This window comes from Oncorhynchus keta, chromosome 30 (assembly GCF_023373465.1).
Source record: "Oncorhynchus keta strain PuntledgeMale-10-30-2019 chromosome 30, Oket_V2, whole genome shotgun sequence".
In the NCBI taxonomy this organism is placed as follows: Eukaryota; Metazoa; Chordata; class Actinopteri; order Salmoniformes; family Salmonidae; genus Oncorhynchus; species Oncorhynchus keta.
This window is the reverse complement of record NC_068450.1, coordinates 52,754,013-52,772,448: the sequence shown is the minus strand read 5'-3', so window position 1 is coordinate 52,772,448 and position 18,436 is coordinate 52,754,013. Positions and strand designations below refer to the sequence as shown.

At 49.4% G+C, this 18,436-nt stretch overlaps 1 protein-coding gene across 3 annotated transcripts in view; it reads right to left on the bottom strand.

Moving 5' to 3' along the window:
- The window catches only part of si:ch211-246m6.5 (von Willebrand factor D and EGF domain-containing protein), a 49,071-nt gene that overhangs the window by 8,215 nt on the left and 22,420 nt on the right, over nt 1–18,436 (bottom strand). For 2 of the 3 annotated variants that reach the window (XM_052488523.1, XM_052488524.1), the window contains exons 18-26: nt 18,257–18,361; nt 16,616–16,730; nt 14,721–14,986; nt 13,751–13,970; nt 11,413–11,550; nt 6,984–7,241; nt 4,959–5,138; nt 856–1,860; nt 108–203 (exon numbers count right to left, since the gene is read on the bottom strand). In XM_052488523.1, coding sequence (XP_052344483.1) covers nt 108–203; nt 856–1,860; nt 4,959–5,138; nt 6,984–7,241; nt 11,413–11,550; nt 13,751–13,970; nt 14,721–14,986; nt 16,616–16,730; nt 18,257–18,361 — 2,383 coding nt within the window. The remainder of the gene's footprint in view (nt 1–107; nt 204–855; nt 1,861–4,958; nt 5,139–6,983; nt 7,242–11,412; nt 11,551–13,750; nt 13,971–14,720; nt 14,987–16,615; nt 16,731–18,256; nt 18,362–18,436) is intronic. The other variant, XM_052488525.1, reaches the window with a different exon arrangement.

Here is an 18,436-nt window from a genome sequence, read left to right as displayed (position 1 = left end):
GGAGAGAGAGAGAGCAAGAGAGAGAGAGAGAGAAAGAGTGAGAGGGGAGAAGAGAGAGGGAGAAAGGAGAGAGAGAAAGAGAGAGAGAGCGAGAGACAGTGTTTTACCTGTTTGACAGTTGGTCCCGGTGTAGCCTGGTTTACAGCGGCATGTGTTGGGAGCGGCACACTCCATGTTCCTGCCACACGCATGCCTGCACACAGCTATAAATAACAGGCAGGGAGGCAGGCAGGCGACAAACACACACACACACACACACACACACACACACACACACACACACACACACACACACACACACACACACACACACACACACACACACACACACACACACACACACACACACACAACCATAGGCCAATTACAAGCTGCTTCCATCTATTCCAACTCCAACCTCACTTACAGCAACTGTACAGAAACATCTGTCAACTCAACCCAACCCACGCTGCTCTGGTACAGGGAGCACTCAGCTAGTCATCTTGAAAAACGACCATCATTAGGATGCCTTTTGGAGAGGCTAGAGAAAGGCATCACTTTCAGTCATTGAAAAGGATTGATGCACAGGTGGTATTCTATACAGCCGGTAAATAGCAAGGGTAAGGGTCCTCTATAATGGGCCAGTGATAATAGATAGCATTTCTCAAAGCAGTAGCTCTTTCTCAAGCAGTAATACAGTGATAATAGATGGGGTTTCTCAAAGCAGTAGCTCTTCAGCAGTAGCTCTTCCTCAAGAAGAGGGATCAACCTTAGGCCTACTTCACAAGCCTCTTCATTTTTTGCACCTCTCATGTTCCTTGTTCTCATGTTCCTGTAAATCTTTTGTTTTTAAATAAATAAATTCAATAAAAATACCTCTGCATGTTTGTCTGTCTCCGGTGTATCCCAGGGGACACCTTCCACAGTGGAAGCCCCCGTCCCTGGTGGGTTCACAGGGGACCCCTGGGAAACAGGGCATGTCAGCGCAGGTCAGAGGCCGCTCCCGCTCCACTGCCACAGTATTACTGATCCTGGTCCCACGGTGGAGGTGGGGAGACGTGGCCCTGTGGAGGGGGGGAGTGTAGTGGTGCTTCCGGGCAGGGGTGGTGAGGGCGAGGGAGACCAGGGGTTCCTGTGGGTGGTCAGGTAGGTCAGAGGGGTTCGAGCCAGGCCCCGTCAGTGCTCCGTCGGCGGAGAACTCGGACTCAGAGAGGGAGTAGGTAATGGAGGAGAGGGCTGCGGTCAGTGGGGCCACGGCTTTAGGGAGGGTCCAGGGCTTGGTCATGGTGGGCACAACTACTACATTTATGAGCTTCCCTTGGGTTGTCTGCCCGGACTCTGTGTTGGCTGAGGAATGGGGTGGAGTCACCTTGGATTGGGGTGGAGTAACCTTGGATTGGGGTGGAGTAACCTTGGATTGGGGTGGAGTAACCTTGGGGTAGGTGGAGTATGGAGGAGTAACTTTGGAAGAGGTGGCACTCTGCATGACAGCTACAGACTCTCTGGTTGTCACCTTGAGTGAGGTAGCGCTGGCATTGGCACCTGTTTTGGCATGCGTCCTAGTGAGGGCACTGATGGCATGATGCCTGCCCATGGTGAGGCTGTTGGAACCTTCAGGTGACATAGGGGTGTGTCTAGGAAATAGGGGTGTGGCCGCCTCTCTCCACCCAGTGATTGGCCCTCGGGCGGGCGAGAGGGGAAGGTGCGGGGGGCTCTGATAGGCTCCCCTGGAGACTGGCGAGGAGAGGGAGGAGAGATGTTTGACTGCGTGCCTGGGGGGCAAGGTGGGAAGGTGGAGTTGGGACACTTTACTGTTGCTGTGGTGGTAGAGTTTGCTGCTCTTGGCTATTGTCAGCTGCTGCTGGGTCAGGTGAGGGTTACCTGAGGGGAGATGGGGAGATAATGATGTGACACGAAAAAACTCTATACCTACAGCTGTATAAGGTTATTGTCTTAGAAAAAAGGATTCCTAAAGGGTTCTTCCCCTGTCCCCATAGGAGAACCCCTTTTAGTTCCAGGTAGAACCCTTTTGGGTCCAGGTAGAACTCCTTTGGGTTCCATGTAGAGCCCTCTGCAGAAAGGAACCAAAAGGGTTCTACCTGGAACCAAAAATGGTCCTTCAATGGTTTCTCCAATGGGGAAAGCTGAAGAACCCTTTTTCGATTCGAGATAGCACCTTTTTTCTAAGGGTGTAGGGTTATGGTTGTGGTAGAGGGTTAGGATTGAACTGGAATGTAGACACGCTGGACTCTCCAAATGAATGTATACCAGCAGTATAAAATGTCATTGCGTCATCAGACACAGTGCAAGAGAAAACAAAGATGTGTTAAATATCTGTTCTGATCTAATTAACATCTGCTATAAACACTGATGTTGACACAGAACATGGTTGGAACAGAATCAAGACCATTGGACGACTCATGGGAACAATAAAGTGATTTAAATTCGAATTGAAATTAAATTAAAGTGTTACCCGACAAAAATATTACCCGACACCAGCTTTAATGACATATTGAGAGACGCCACCCAACGCTTCATTGATTTATTGTCCCCAACTGAGACTGACTGGAAACATCACCTGTATTGAAACCTCACAAAAGATGCCCAAATCACTTCATAGAGGAATCTGATACACAGTGAGGGAATTATAAACCACACACACACACACACACACACACACACACACACACACACACACACACACACACACACACACACACACACACACACACACACTGAAAGGGGACTGACTGTGTAGAAACTCATGCCAACAGGGTTGGGTATTAAACACTTATGTGATTTAGAAAGGTGGCTGCACAAATTATGAGATGCACTAAAATGATCTATTTAGTACAATTAAGAAAAATGCCATCACGCTGGCTGGGTAAAGAAACAAAAGACAAACACTGCCCAAAAATATTGAAACACTGTAAACTCGTCTGTGCTCTTCCAAACAACCCGGCATGGGTCCTAGCCACTCAATAGTAAATCAAATCAAATTGATTTATTTAGCCTTTCGTACATCAGGTGATATCTCAAAGTGCTGTACAGAAACCCAGCCTAAAACCCCAAACAGCAAGCAATGCAGGTGTAGAAGCACGGTGGCTAGGAAAAACTCCCTAGAAAGGCCAAAACCTAGGAAGAAACCTAGAGAGGAACCAGGCTATGAGGGGTGGCCAGTCCTCTTCTGGCTGTGCCGGGTGGAGATTATAACAGAACATGGCCAAGATGTTCAAATGTTCATAAATGACCAGCATGGTCAAATAATAATGATCACAGTAGTGGTCGAGGGTGCAGCAAGTCAGCACCTCAGGAGTGGAGGACTAGTAGGACTGACTAATGATGGAAAATACTTGAACTCTCACTCTAAATAAATGTGTTGAAATGTTTCACATCCTCATGAAAGACGAATGCATGAGAAAAGCAAATTCCACTGAGATTCATTTATCATCTGGAAGTGCCTGCGGTTGACGTGGACAGTAGACACACAGGGACAGAGTCCAGAGAAGGAAGGGACGAATACGGAGGATATAAAACAGAACTAAGCTGAGAGGAGAGGAGAGAGTGCAAAGCTTTCCACATTTCACTGATCTACAAAACATGATGTGATGATGATTAGCATATTGAGCTCATTATAATAGGGCATCTTGGCCTCAGAGCCATATGGAGCAGGCTATATGTATTTTTATAGACCTCTTTTTATGGACCTCCAAGTCGTATGATATGTTCTAATGGTCTAGTTCAGCGTTCCTCAACAGGCGACCCGAGTTTGGCCAGTGGGGTTTTTTATTTGGCCTCCGAAGTTTTTTGAGAATTTTTTTTTTTCAGTTTAATTTAATTTAGATTTTTATTGCTGGACATAATAGACTTTAAAAACAGCTCCAAGTGATTTTAATTGCCACGCATCGTAAACAAATATAAGCAAGGCTTGAAATTAAATATCTGTTTGGACTTCTTGTGGTCAATTTGCAGCGTACGTTCTGGCCAATCCGACCATCCGCTCAAGAAAAAGTTGTCCTGCAGCCTAGATCCCTGGTCTTAGTTACCTTAGACAGAAACTAAAGTAGGGATGTTTGTGGGGAAGGATGGGTGGGCATATTCCGCGACCATCTAGCAATCCAAAGGTTGCGTGTTTGAGACGTGTCGGGGACAACTGTTTAGCTAACCCTTCCCCTAACTCTTTCCTAACCTTAGTTCTCCTAACCTGTTTTTGTTCACATTTGACATAAATTACCCTAACATTTGTCGTTTGTTCTCCTAACCAACAACGTAAATATGTATATGTAAAGTGCGATACGTAAAATGGCTACCACAAAAAAGCTATAAAAATACAAATATATTTTTGTGTCCTCTGAAGGGCGGGATGGGTTAAAACAAATTAAGTCATTCTCCTTGGTTGTTAGGACTCAACAGGCAACCTGGTCTCAGAAAAAGAGGTATAATGCTATATGTTCTTCAAGATGTATGAGATAACGCATCCAATTCATATGCTTTTGTACGACCGGGTAAGATGTTTGACTCTATATGTCCCCTAAATCGTACGATATTGTACAACCACTATTCTATTCATAATGTAACCTAATATAATTAAATATACAACACTAAAGGGAGGAAACATGTTTCCATACCAAATCTTACAAATTGCCCTGAGACCAGGTTTAATAGGGATGGTAACGGCACAGAGGCACTTGAGGACCATTCACACTACATCAGATTGTTTTCAAATAGTTTTCCAACAGTGACAGTAGAATAAATACTAAAAGCCAATGCGTGGTGGTGCATGTACTTTTTATTTACATATTTTTGAAAGTACTAACGTATTTAGATAGCCTGGTGCCAGATCTGTTTTTGTCTTGCCGATTCCTATGGTCCTTGGCATAGGCAACAACAGGTGTTGGCTATACAGCACCAACGGATCTGGGACCAGGCTAGTAACTACGGCCAGGGAGGTGGTGTAACACTTCACGACGAAGTCTTACCTCGAGCCGTTTTGGTGCAGGTGCGTCCGTTGCCATTGAGGGGCGGTGGGCAGCGCCCGCAGACATAGCCCGTGTAGGGTGGACGTCGGTCGATGCACTGGACCCCCAGGAAGCACGGTCGGCTGGCACACGTACCTGTCACATTGTTGTTGTTCCCTGCATGGGATGATAGCCCTAAGCCTGGAACACATAATCACTGTCATCATCCCCAGGAGATGTACATATTTATCCAATGAATTCCCTTCCCCCTCGCCTTCACCTGAATAGCAATGTTCACCATTTGTTTATGCTCAGTGGGATGCTGTAATCAGCTGTCAATGCCTCTGCATCGGCCACACCATGCTGTCTTCGTTTGCACATTTCATGATTAGTCATAATTCAAATCAGTGCAGCCCCATAGATGTAAACAGCTCACAAATACCACTGACATACAGTTGCCAACCGGGGTGATATATTCAACACTGCCTGGCAGATTTTATGTGGCAGAACTCACAGTTAAATCCAAAGCTGCTACAGTTGCTAATTGCTCAAATGTCTTTGATTAAAATGCAAAGTCTGGGAAGACCAATTATATAAAGGTACTTTATAACTGAAATTAGGACTGTGGAGAAAGTCTTAGTTGGCACTTTGTGTTTTGATGGCAGGAGGCTCATTAAGGTGCTTCGGGATGAAAGTCTCGGAGTAATTGATTGATACGCGATGAAGGTCAGAAACCCGTTGGAGCGAGCGAGCGAGAGATGTGTGTGTGTGTGTGTGTGTGTGAGACCCCGACTGTGTCCCCCTGTCTTCACCTCCAGACCTGCCCTCACCCCCAATCCAGCTGCATCATCTTCCCTCTACCCAGAGGCCTTCACTCCCCTCCTGGGCTCCCCTCTCACCCCCACCCACAAAGAAGAGTGATGAAAATGCCAATCGCCCTATTCGTCTTAAACGAAGCTATGTACTTCAGAACTGAAACTGCTGGTATCATTGGCACTTTTAGATGGATTCTGTCAAGTTTGACCCATAACTTCGTCCTTGTCCTTTGTTTCGCACCTTGCACAGGCACCACATCAAACCAGCACATCATCAAAAGTGTATTATGGCTCGACTCTGCTGTGTTACGTTGGTATTGCACGTTTCTCAGCATATCTCTATTCTGTGACGGATCTATGGAAGAGAGCAGACTGAGACCGAATGACTGTCATTGCAGTGCGGTTAGAAGCTTTGAAACGTGACATGGGCAACCCTTCTCTTTTTCCCATTTGCGTGCCGCACAGCGTTTCGTCTCCCTCTCAGTCTAATAAAGCGTTCCATCTTCACGGTGACAAAATAGGAAAAAGAATGGACCATCTGTCTTTTATTAGGAAGTGATTTATCAGCGTTATGACTCCACATATTAAGGCTTATCGCCTGTGAATTGTGTCTCATTTTTTGACTAGGGCAGCAGAATCCACTCAGACAATGGGTGGTTTTATCGGAACGACGGGGTCGACAGGAGATGGCATATTTCGCTGTGTGCCTTTCAATCCCATCTCTAGCCCTTTAGTGTGATGATGATGACAGGCAATTTTGCAAGGCCGCTAACTGGACTGGTTATAGCTGCCAATGCCAACGAGGTACTCAGTCGCGGAGCAATGTGACACCCCTGATGAACTATTATATGAGCCCAGGTGTTAAACAGCCTTTTGTAGGCGATCTGAAGAGTATCAGCCAGGGGCTTTTGGGAAATACGGGGGTATGGTAGTAGGTGCCAGACGCACCGGTTTGTGTCAAGAACGGCAACGCTGCTGGATTGTTCACGCTCAACAGTTTCCCGTGCGTGTCAAGAATGGTCCACCACCCCCAAAAAAACGTCCAGACAACTTGACAAATGTCGGAAGAATTGGAGTCGACATTGGCCAGCATCCCTGTGGAACGCTTTCAGCACCTTGTAGAGTCCATGTCCCGACGAATTGAGACTGTTCTGTGGGCAAAAGGGAGGGGGGGTATGCAACTCAATATTAAGAAAGTGTTCCTAATGTTTGGTGTACTCAGGGTACTTGCCAGTTTTTTGTCCATTCTTCGATGGTGTATGTACAGCTGGGGCCTTGACAGGTGCCCTGTTGGCCTCTGGAACTCCAGGCATGTTGGTTTGTGGGAGTCCAGGCTGATTGGTCGGTGGGATTCCAGGTCGGCCAGTGTCCATCCTGGGTGGATTGTGTTGGTCTGGTCTGTTGTTGGATGAGGACTTAGAGGTGGTGGTGGTGGTAGGGACAGTGGTGGGTCCAATGCTGGGGACAATGGGGATTGACCGTACAGCTGCTGTTGTGTTAGAGACAGATGTGGACACATGGAGAGAGTAAGAGGTGGACTTCGTAACACCTCAGCGCTTTTATGATGCTGGGAGAGAGATAGATAGAGGACACTTCAGGTTCAGAGCCAAATGTTTGTCTTATGCTGTCACACAACCAATACTGTTTTTATTAAAAACATTTAATAGAAACTTCTCACACTCTATTCAAGAATGTTGGTCCACAGTTCTTTTTTTTTTTACAACACTTTTCATCTCACACCTACACCGCTAGAAATCACAGCTCCACAATAGATCTGCGAGCAGCAGATTTGTGTAAAAAAATATGTTTTTAAAAAAGCAAGAAAAGCAGAGCAGGAGGAGAGAGAGAGAGAGACTGTGTGATTGATGATGGCAGAGTGGAGCGATGGCAAGTGAAATAAACCTGGCAGTGTAACTCCTGTCGAGGCAGCATGGCACTGTAATAAACAAAGCAGAGGACCACTCAGTCGAAACTCATCGCTCAGAGGGAGAAAAAGATCAAGGAGAGAGAAAGACTAAGATGCTTGGGAAATAAAAGAGGGATGTTGGTGGAAACATGGCATGGCTTTTCAGTAGCAAAATGGTAACTAAGTGTATGTGTGTGTGTGTGTGTGTGTGTGTGTGTGTGTGTGTGTGTGTGTGTGTGTGTGTGTGTGTGTGTGTGTGTGTGTGTGTGTGTGTGTGTGTGTGTGTGTGTGCGCGCAAGTGCGTGTGCGTACGTGTGTGTCTGCACTCCTGCAGAATTCAAGTGGTTTACCCTGGACCACAGAAACAAACGTCTGCTGAATGAGAATTGGATTTCCCTCTAGGTGCTTATGTGTGTCTTATGGATGGTTCCCCAGCTTCGCCCCTGCTCCCCCTAGCCCTGTTCTCCTCGCCCCTGCTCCCCTAGCCATGTTCCCCTCGCCCCTGCTCCCCTTAGCCCAGTCCCCTCGCCCCTGCTCCCCTCGCCCTGTTCCCCTTAGCCCTGTACCCCTCGCCCTGTTCCCCTTAGCCCTGTTCCCCTTAGCCCTGTTCCCCTTAGCCCAGAAACCCCTTGCCCTGTTCCCCTTAGCCCTGTTCCCCTTAGCCCTGTTCCCCTTAGCCCTGCTCCCCTTAGCCCTGCTCCCCTTAGCCCTGCTCCCCTTAGCCCTGCTCCCCTTAGCCCTGCTCCTCGCCCTGTTCGCCTTAGCCCTGCTCCCATCGCCCTGTTCCCATCGCCCTGTTCCCATCGCCCTGTTCCCCTAGCCCTGCTCCCTTAGCCCTGTTCCCCTAGCCCTGTTCCCCTCACCCTGTTCCCCTTAGCCCTGTTCCGTTAGCCCTGTTCCCGTTAGCCCTGTTCCCGTTAGCCCTGTTCCCCTAGCCCTGCTCCCCTTAGCCCTGTTCCCGCCCTGCTCCCCCTAGCCCTGTTCCCTTAGCTCTGTTCCCCTAGCCCTGTTCTCCTAGCCCTGTTCCCCTAGCTCTGTTCCCCTAGCCCTGTTCCCCTAGCTCTGTTCCCCTAGCCCTGTTCTCCTAGCCCTGTTCCCCTTAGCCCTGTTCCCTTAGCCCTGTTCCCCTTAGCCCTGTTAGCCCTGTACCCCTCGCCCTGTTCCCCTTAGCCCAGAAACCCCTTGCCCTGTTCCCCTTAGCCCTGTTTCCCTCGCCCTGTTCCCCTTAGCCCTGTTCCCCTTAGCCCTGCTCCCCTTAGCCCTGCTCCCCTTAGCCCTGTTCCCCTAGCCCTGTTCCCCTAGGCCTGTTCCCATCGCCCTGTTCCCCTCGTCCTGCTCCCCTAGCCCTGTTCCCCTCGCCCTGTTCCCCCACCCTGTTCCCCTTAGCCCTGTTCCCCTAGCCCTGTTCCCCACCCTGTTCCCCTTAGCCCTGTTCCCCGCCCTGCTCCCCTAGCCCTGTTCCCTTAGCTCTGTTCCCTCGCCCTGTTCTCCTAGCCCTGTTCCCCCACCCTGCTCCCCTAGCCCTGTTCCCTTAGCTCTGTTCCCCTAGCCCTGTTCCCCTAGCCCTGTTCCCTAGCTCTGTTCCCCTAGCCCTGTTCCCCTAGCCCTGTTCTCCTAGCCCTGTTCCCTTAGCCCTGTTCCCCTAGCCCTGTTCCCCTAGCCCTGTTCCCTTAGCTCTGTTCCCCTAGCCCTGTTCCCCTAGCCCTGTTCCCCTAGCCCTGTTCCCCTTAGCCCTGTTCCCCTAGCCCTGTTCCCCTAGCCCTGTTCCCCCTCGCCCTGCTCCCCTCGCCCTGCTCCCCTCGCCCTGCTCCCCTAGCCCTGTTCCCTTAGCTCTGTTCCCCCAGCCCTGTTCCCCTAGCCCTGTTCTCCTAGCCCTGTTCCCCTTAGCCCTGTTCCCTTAGCCCTGTTCCCCTTAGCCCTGTTCCCCTAGCCCTGTTCCCCTAGCCCTGTTCCCCTAGCCCTGTTCCCCCGCCCCTCCCCTAGCCCTGTTCCCTAGCTCTGTTCCCCTAGCCCTGTTCCCCTAGCCCTGTTCCCCTTAGCCCTGTTCCCCTAGCCCTGTTCCCCTAGCCCTGTTCCCCTCGCCCTGCTCCCCTCGCGCCCTGCTCCCTTAGCTCTGTTCCCCTAGCCCTGTTCTCCTAGCCCTGTTCCCCTAGCCCTGTTCCCCTAGCCCTGTTCCCCTAGCCCTGCTCCCCTAGCCCTGTTCCCCGCCCTGCTCCCCCTCGCCCTGCTCCCCTCGCCCTGCTCCCCTCGCCCTGCTCCCCTAGCCCTGTTCCCCTTGCCCTGTTCCCCTTAGCCCTGTTTCCCTCGCCCTGTTCCCCTCAGCCCTGTTCCCCTTAGCCCTATTCCCCTAGCCCTGTTCCCCTAGCCCTGCGGCCAGGCGGTAGATCACTCTGTATTCAACTAGGCCATGCTCCTTCCATGCTCTCCCCCCTCACCGTACCTCACTTCTCCTCACCTCAGCTTTAGGCTCAGGCAGTACTGTTGATCACTCTGTAATCAACCAGGCCCCACACCTCACCTCACCTTACATTACCTTGTCTCGCCTCAGCTCTGTGCTCCCTGCTCACCCAGGCCCCACACCTCACCTCACCTTACATTACCTTGTCTCGCCTCAGCTCTGTGCTCCCTGCTCACCCAGGCCCCACACCTCACCTCACCTTACATTACCTTGCCTCGTCTCAGCTCTGTGGCCCAGGCGGTAGATCATCATGCTCTCCCCCTCACCGCCATAGCCCTGTTCCCCTCGCCCTGTTCCTCGCCCTGTTCCCTCGCCCTGTTCCCCTCGCCCATGCCCTGCGGCCAGGCGGTAGATCACTCTGTATTCAACTAGGCCATGCTCCTTCCATGCTCTCCCCCTCACCGCACCTCACTTCTCCTCACCTAAGCTTTAGGCTCAGGCAGTACTGTTGATCACTCTGTAATCAACCAGGCCCCACACCTCACCTCACCTTACATTACCTTGCCTCGTCTCAGCTCTGTGGCCCAGGCGGTAGATCACTCTCCATTCCACCAGGTCATGCTCCTCTTCCATCTCCCTGCTGCTAGCCAGGCCCCTTACCTCATCACTGCCTTCTGCCATGCTCCTTCCTCCCAGCCCTACTCTCTGCTCCCTCCTCTGCACCCTTCCAGGTTCCCACACTTCACCTCTAATGGCCTTTGTCAGTTAGCTGTCACACCTGAGGTGCTGCCTTGGGCCAGGTGTCAGGATACACTCTGCTCTGCTCTCCCTCAGGGAAGAAGTGCTTCACCAATTAACTCAGCTAAACACCCAAAAATAATATATGGGGGGGGGTTCTGGTTTCCATTGGACATGCATCCCTGTTGGTTATCATGTGAGCGGTTCAAAGTGCGGTGGCAATTATTATTCCCATTACTGTTGTGTGAGTAATGTTATCCAGATATGGGAATTGTGGAATGCTGAGCTGGAATGTCGTATTGTTTCCGTTTGTCCTGTCAAAGATAACAGTGGCGGTCGGGTCTTCCCACAGTTACCGGTCCATGCAGCTTTACGTTTCCATCCACTTCCATATTACAGGTGGGAGAAAGTTGCAAGTACCTCTGGAACGTCTTTGTAACATGTCTTATATTCATATCAAATCAATCCCTTTTCCACATTGACAAACAAGGCCCAATCTGTTTCTATGGGAGTGAATTGGCTAACTGATACAGTAGTGTGGTAGCACTAGTGATTTGATTGGCCATGCCTACCTACCTAAGTGTTGATAAATACATTTGATTGATTGACCATGCCTACTTGTGCAGGTGGTCCCATCTCTCAGCATGCCGTGGGGACAGCCTCCACACCTGTAGGAGCCGAAGCTGTTGAAGCACTGGACTCCAGGCAAGCAGGGGGTCCTCTCACACTCATTCACATCTTCCTGACAGGTAGCGCCTACACAGAGTCCCAGAGACGGACAGACATTATTACAACAGACAACACAAAGCCAGACAGCCAAAGTCCATTACTACAACAGGTAGTAGCCCTTATACCCACAAAGACAGAACGACAAGGTCTGAGCCAAGCTCACAGACATAGACATAGAGCCAAGGAAGCCCAATACAACAACAGAGAGTTAATGCATTTTCAGCCGGTGACGTGCGGTCAGGGCAGGCACAATGAATGAAAGAAGAACTGCAATGAAAAATAAATAAACATACATTTTTATCAATAATAATTTTGTCGTCATTCATTTTTTTCTGCATGATAAAATCCATTTCTGAACAAGCGCTTTCCAAACTTGCGGTGATCTGCTACAAAAGACACAAGTAGGCCAAACTCCAAACTCAAAGCAAGGCACTGACATGACTTCCGCGTGCATGTTTCTACCTCATACTGCCAGCTTAACGGGCGCCAAAAGGCAGGCAGAGAGCTTCGCTGCCTTTCAAGTGTCAATATGTCCCATCCATCTTCACTGCTCTCCAATAATAAATACCCATAATGGCATAATGGCGTGACAAGGAGTTATGGGACAGGCATTTGGGACAGCCAGCATCCCCGGCTGTGGACGTCACACGTCATCTGCCAGCTACGTTCGTTTTACAGCGAGATAAAGGAAGCTGATCGGGATGGCTAAACATATTGCATCTGAAACCGTTTTCAAAGTTGAATTTTCGAGCGAAACAGCGGGTGCTAAGGGACCGACGACCAACACAGAAAACAACACAATAACTTCAATATGAGTGGTATCAACGGAAAGACTGACTCTGTGGCTGCCCTGCTATAACAGCCGACTCGACTACTTCCCCTGCCCGCTTCTTCACCAGCGACAGCGTGTAGACAAGAGCCGGTCACGGCGACTTGAACAACTTGCACACAGCACTCAACAAGCATGAGAAGTCTACGTCTCATATCCAAAGCCAGGTAGTTCTTCAAACATGTGGCAATGAATGAACATCGGAGATGTTCAGGGTGCACGAAAAGAGAACCCGAGAGATTTCGAAAGACCTACTTAGACAATGCTACGTCACGCTACCTCGGTAGGAGTGGGCATTCCGTGCCGACGATGAGAGCGCCAGCTCATCAAACAGGCCCAGGGGCCCCTATGTGGAACTATTAAACAGTTAGCAACCCATGTAGAGACCGCCAAATTGTTCGTTTTTTTACCCATATGATGGAATTTTCTATGTAAAATTGCTTCATCCGTGTTCTGCAGAACAAAGTCATGGATATTGGTATATGCTTTATCAGTATCAGAATCACAACGAAAGCACTGGAAGGGCAGCGACAAGACTTTGATCGTTTCTATGAGCTGTTCAAGCAGAGATGCAATGAACTGGGCCTGGCGGTATGCGAGAACTCATAGTAAACAGTCGATCAGAGTAGAGAGGGGGCTAATCTACTATAACATAATGGACAATATCAATGTTCAGACGAGAGCTAGTCTAACCTACAGGATACAAACCCAGTTCCCCCACGGGTGCCACCAACGTCTTAAGACCATTGCCATCATCAGACCGACTTTTAAAACCGAGGGCCAACTGGGACGAGTGTTACAGTTCAGTCACTGATGACTCAACCCAGAAGTACAGACGGATGGGCTTTGTTTACACGTGCAAGTGTTTATTTACAGTAGTGCCATCTACTATTATTACATTGCATGTCTATTGTGTGAGGACAGAATGTCTCTCTCAATCGGTAGTGCTGACTACCATGTTGCGTTTGCAGCGCTGTCACAAGTAGGCCTTTTCGCTGGCATTTGGGTTGCTGTCCGTGGTGCTGAAAGTCGCCTGTTTGTGCAGGGCAGTAGTTGAGAGGGGCACAACCTATTAGGGCCTGTGAGGGCGTGTGTCCAAGGGTTAAGCCGCCTACCTGATGCTGTTTGATGGATGGTTGTGGTTGTTTGATGGTTATCTTTGTGATCGTGTCTAGCCTGCAGCTGTTTGTTAACCCACGGCAGCACAGATCTGTGTTTTCACCAGGGGTTTTGAATACATCGCAAACACCACTAAGACTCTGGACTCTTTGTTGCTGGTAGTGGTGAACGGGGAGGGGGGAAAATATATCAGATCTCTGACAGTGTCAATACACAGTTCTGGGTTCCTCTGCCTGCCTTTGTGTGTGTGCACCTGCGTGTGTGTTCCTGTAGCCTTACCTCTCAGGCCTGCAGGGCATTCACAGAGGAAGCCATCAACGGTATCAACACACCCCCCGGCACCGCATGGAGCCGAAAGACACGCGTCAAAGTCCTCCTGACACAGGACCCCTCCTATCCCCTGGGGACACGCACACAGGTATTCTCCGCTGCCCGCCGGGAAGGCCACGTTGGTCACGCACGTCCCGCCGTTCAAACACCCACAAGGTTTCACAGCCACCTGAAGAGAAGACAGACGGACGGATAGACGGAAGGACAGACAAACAGCGGTTGCCTACATAGCTTTCAACATAGCCAATTAAATGGCATCATACTCAGCCTGTTATAGGAGCAGAATAGCTTCATATGGTCTGCTTAATCACAGCGTATGGTTATTTTCACTTTCCCTAGATCTTCTCACTGCTAATAAAGAGATGAATACCCACTCTGACTCTACAAATACCCTCAGACAGGAAACCACCATCTGCTTCCAGCTCTCTAATGATCACGGAAAGAGATCCTCGTATTACTGTTTTATACCATGGGAGTTGAGGGTGATTATAAGCATCATATCAATGTCTTCTTTATTGCTGTCCGTGCCAAGCCAGACCTGGGCTCACAGGCTAAGGTGCAGATACTGTAGCTGTCTCACAGCTCTGGGGTAAACGGTTTGATAACCACATGACCAACTATGGGCAATGAACCTGGGAATGACAAAACCCTGTGTTGTCAACTTGTTATCACACGCATCCTATGGTAACCAGTGTCCTCTCCAGCTCTAAGCAGACGGACAGCACGTCAACAGAGGATAAGCACGTACGGAGGAGCTATGGTGTGGAGAGAAACACATCCGTGATGAATGCATGTGTTGACTGAGGTCTGTTTTCAGGCTTTGGGGGCTAACCGGTGGTGCACCACCCACCAAGAGAGGGAGGGAATGAGGGAGGTAGGAATAAACTGTTTACAAGTCACCCCCTCCCCCTTTTCTCACCTCGACGGTGTAGCTGCTCTGGGCATTGCACTCGTCGGACAGCGTGAACTCGAAGCTCTGCCGAGACTTCCCCTGTGTCTCCACTGGATGGACTTTCCAGATGAGGAGGCCGGCGGGGGAGAGGCTGGCGTCGGGAGGGCCCTGCTCCAGGAGGAAGAGGAGCGCCGAGCCCTCAGGGTCCGCCGCCGTGAACTGGAACACAAAGTTCTCCCCCGCGAAGGTGCTGAGGCCCCCCTGAGGCTCGTGCAGGATGGGGGGCTGGTTAACTGGGGGTAGGGGGAGAGAGAGAGAGAGAGAGAGAGAGAGAGAGAGAGAGAGAGAGAGAGAGAGGTACAGACAAAAGATAAAACAGTCAAAAGTATTCTCTTTTTATCCACTGTGGTTGACAGACAGTATTCATTATTGTACTCCAGCTGTTTGAGAGGTTAGTTCCGAGCACACAGGGAAATTGAGGGGGAACTGGTGTACTGTAGTCTACTACAGAGAGCATCATTGACACTGTGAAGCCCCAAAGGGCTGTCACAACATGTTAGTGTCCGGGGTGGGATGGAGGGATGAAGGGAGGGAAGGAGGAAGGGAGAGAGATAGAGGGAGAGAGAGAGGGTTGGGGATGGCGGGAGGGAGAGGAGAGGAAGGGGGAGGGGGTGAAGGGTGAGAGGGAGGGGTACAGTCTCTCTACAGGGACACAGAGACATGTGAAGACAGGCTCCTCTGTTGCAGAGTGCATTTAGACAGGTCCTGACAGGTAAAGAAACAGAGCCCCTGCAGATGGCCTGCTCTCCTTTGATCTAACACTGGGACAGAGACTGATGACACAGCTAATGGGACCAGACATCTTCCTCAGAGCTGAGACCTAATGACATAGACAGTAACACAGGGACAGGCTGCTTCAGAAACACACAGCCCCCGAGAAGAGAGGAAGGCAGGGCCTGTTCGAGGCCTACTAAGAGACGATTTTCTCATTTGTGTGTGTGTTATTGTGTGCGTGTGCGTGTGCGTGTGCGTGCGTGCCTGCGTGTGTGTTTGCAAGTATAATCCAACAATATAACCTTCAAAGGGAAATCTGTTCAAAGCCCATAAATGAAACTTCCTGACCTCTAACTCAACTAAAAGAGAATCATGTCATCTGAGTCATAAAACTCCAAAGTTCTCCACTCCATCAAATGTACCCTGTGCCAATCATGATCAATCTTGTCTGACTGTCTATTATTAATCCCTATTAGACGGTGTTAATGAAGTGAACCATGCAGCGCAAAGATATAGGAAGCATCTGTAGCCCTGGGCGGGTGGGTGTGTTGCAGGCCGGCAGGCAGACTGTAAATATACCTGAGGAGGGGTAGAAAGAGGGGGGGGGAGGAGAGAGTGAGAGAGAGGGAAGGAAGGAGAGAAAAGGGAGAGAGAGAAGAAAGGAGAGAAAATGGAGAAAGAGAGAGATTGTCTCTCCTCTCTATACCAGTGTGACAGATCCCCCTCCAAGTGAAAACGAATGACCGTGGCAAGAGCACCGCTATCTATCGTTTCCTTCTATCATTCCTCAAGACGGTCACCTACCACTTTAGTCTTTGCCGAGAATTTGAATTGCATTTCTTTGATCCTTCGCGTCCTCTCTCCTCGCCTCCGTCTCAAAACCCATTGGATGAGATCAAAGGGGAGGGAGATCTGACCTTCTCATCGAATGGTTTTTGAAAAGGAGGAGAGAGGACGCAAGGAATCAAGGATATGCAATTGATATTCTCCGATTGACAACATGTTGATCCTTTTTCAAACCTTACATGCCGATCACGGTCACCATAGCTGTTTGCAGTCTGTTGTATCAGTGTGTAGTTTGAGACTTTTCAAGCATATTTTGTTCCACAATATTCAACATTAATTTCCATTTGACGGGTTTGATTTACCTTCATTTACGGACCACGTGAATTTGGATGTGTTTGGATTACAGAGGAGGCAGGGGCTGGCAGGATTGGAGTCTCCTTTAGCAAAACACATTCCATCTATATTGCATGTCCTCTCCTGACAGAGACAGAGAGGGAGAGAAAGAGAGAAAAGTGAAAGAGAGGTGAGAGAGAGAGAGAGAGGTGAGAGAGAGAGAGAGAGGTGAGAGAGAGAGAGAGAGGTGAGAGAGAGAGAGAGAGGTGAGAGAGAGAGAGAGAGGTGAGAGAGAGAGAGAAAGGTGAGAGAGAGAAAGGTGAGAGAGAGAAAGGTGAGAGAGAGAAAGGTGAGAGAGAGAAAGGTGAGAGAGAGAAAGGTGAGAGAGAGAAAGGTGAGAGAGAGAAAGGTGAGAGAGAGAAAGGTGAGAGAGAGAAACGTGAGAGAGAGAAAGGTGAGAGAGAGAAAGGTGACAGACAGACAGACAGACAGACAGACAGACAGACAGACAGACAGACAGACAGACAGACAGACAGACAGACAGACAGACAGACAGACAGACAGACAGACAGACAGACAGACAGACAGACAGACAGACAGACAGACAGACAGACAGACAGACAGACAGACAGACAGACAGACAGACAGACAGACAGACAGAGGAAGGAAGGCAGGAAGGAAGGAAGGAAGGAAGGAAGGAAGGAAGGACATTCACTGTTACTACATTTACTGAGATGATAAATAGGAATAAAAAGGTTCAAGGAAGAGTGTGTGAGAGATGAACTTGTACAAATTTATGAAGCAACAATTTTTTGATTAAAGTGTCATGCAATATGATCTTCTCAATGTTTAGCACTAGGACATGTTTGAGCCTCCCTCTGGAGACCATAGAAGAAAAGCACAGCAGGAAATTAACAGAAAACAAACACTAACAAATCCATATCTTCCAAATGTAACTCAATTTGATTAAAACATAATTGGCAGGAGCAGCTACAGTAGTCCCCTGTGTGTGTGTGTGTGTGTGTGTGTGTGTGTGTGTGTGTGTGTGTGTGTGTGTGTGTGTGTGTGTGTGTGTGTGTGTGTGTGTGTGTTTGTGCTTGCGTTCCAATGTGTGTGTGTGTGTGTGTGTGTGTGTGTGGGGGGCGTGCGTGGTGTGTGTGTGTGTGTGTGTGTGTGTGTGTGTGTGTGTGTGTGTGTGTGTGTGTGTGTGTGTGTGTGTGTGTGTGTGTGCGTACTGTATGGTGTGTAGAGAGGACATTCATAACATCTGTGGTGTAGAATAAACATCCTTGGACGTAGGGAGCTCTGAAAGTGATGTTGTGAGTGTCTGTTTTAGTCATCCTAGAGACAACCGGTATTCCAGAGCCTGGTTTCCACTGTACAGTAAACCCAAGAGTAAAGATGTACAACAACACTTCACTAAACATGTTGCACAGCATGTTCAACAACAGCTACCCTGCAGACATTACGAGACAGCCTGGTTTTCACTTCTTCTCGTTATACGAATAGCTTACGCCTTTCTCAGTGGTGAAGAGTTGTCCTAATACTGCATGGTTCTTGAGGAGATACACTGGGTCTTTTAGGGGAAATATGAATGTGTGTGTGTGTGCGTATGTGTGTGTGGTCGTGCATGCATGTGTGCGCGGGTTTGTGTGGTGTATATTAGTTACCTTTAACTTACAGAGTCCGGAGTGGGTTGGTTCACACACCTGGCACACACCATCGTAGATTGTTAGCAACTTAGGCTCACTGTACTGAGAGCCGTCATTGGTCACCTGAGACAGGAAGGAAACAACACTGTAACCAACCAATACTCAACACACTCGAGTGCTAACCAGTTTCAGACATTC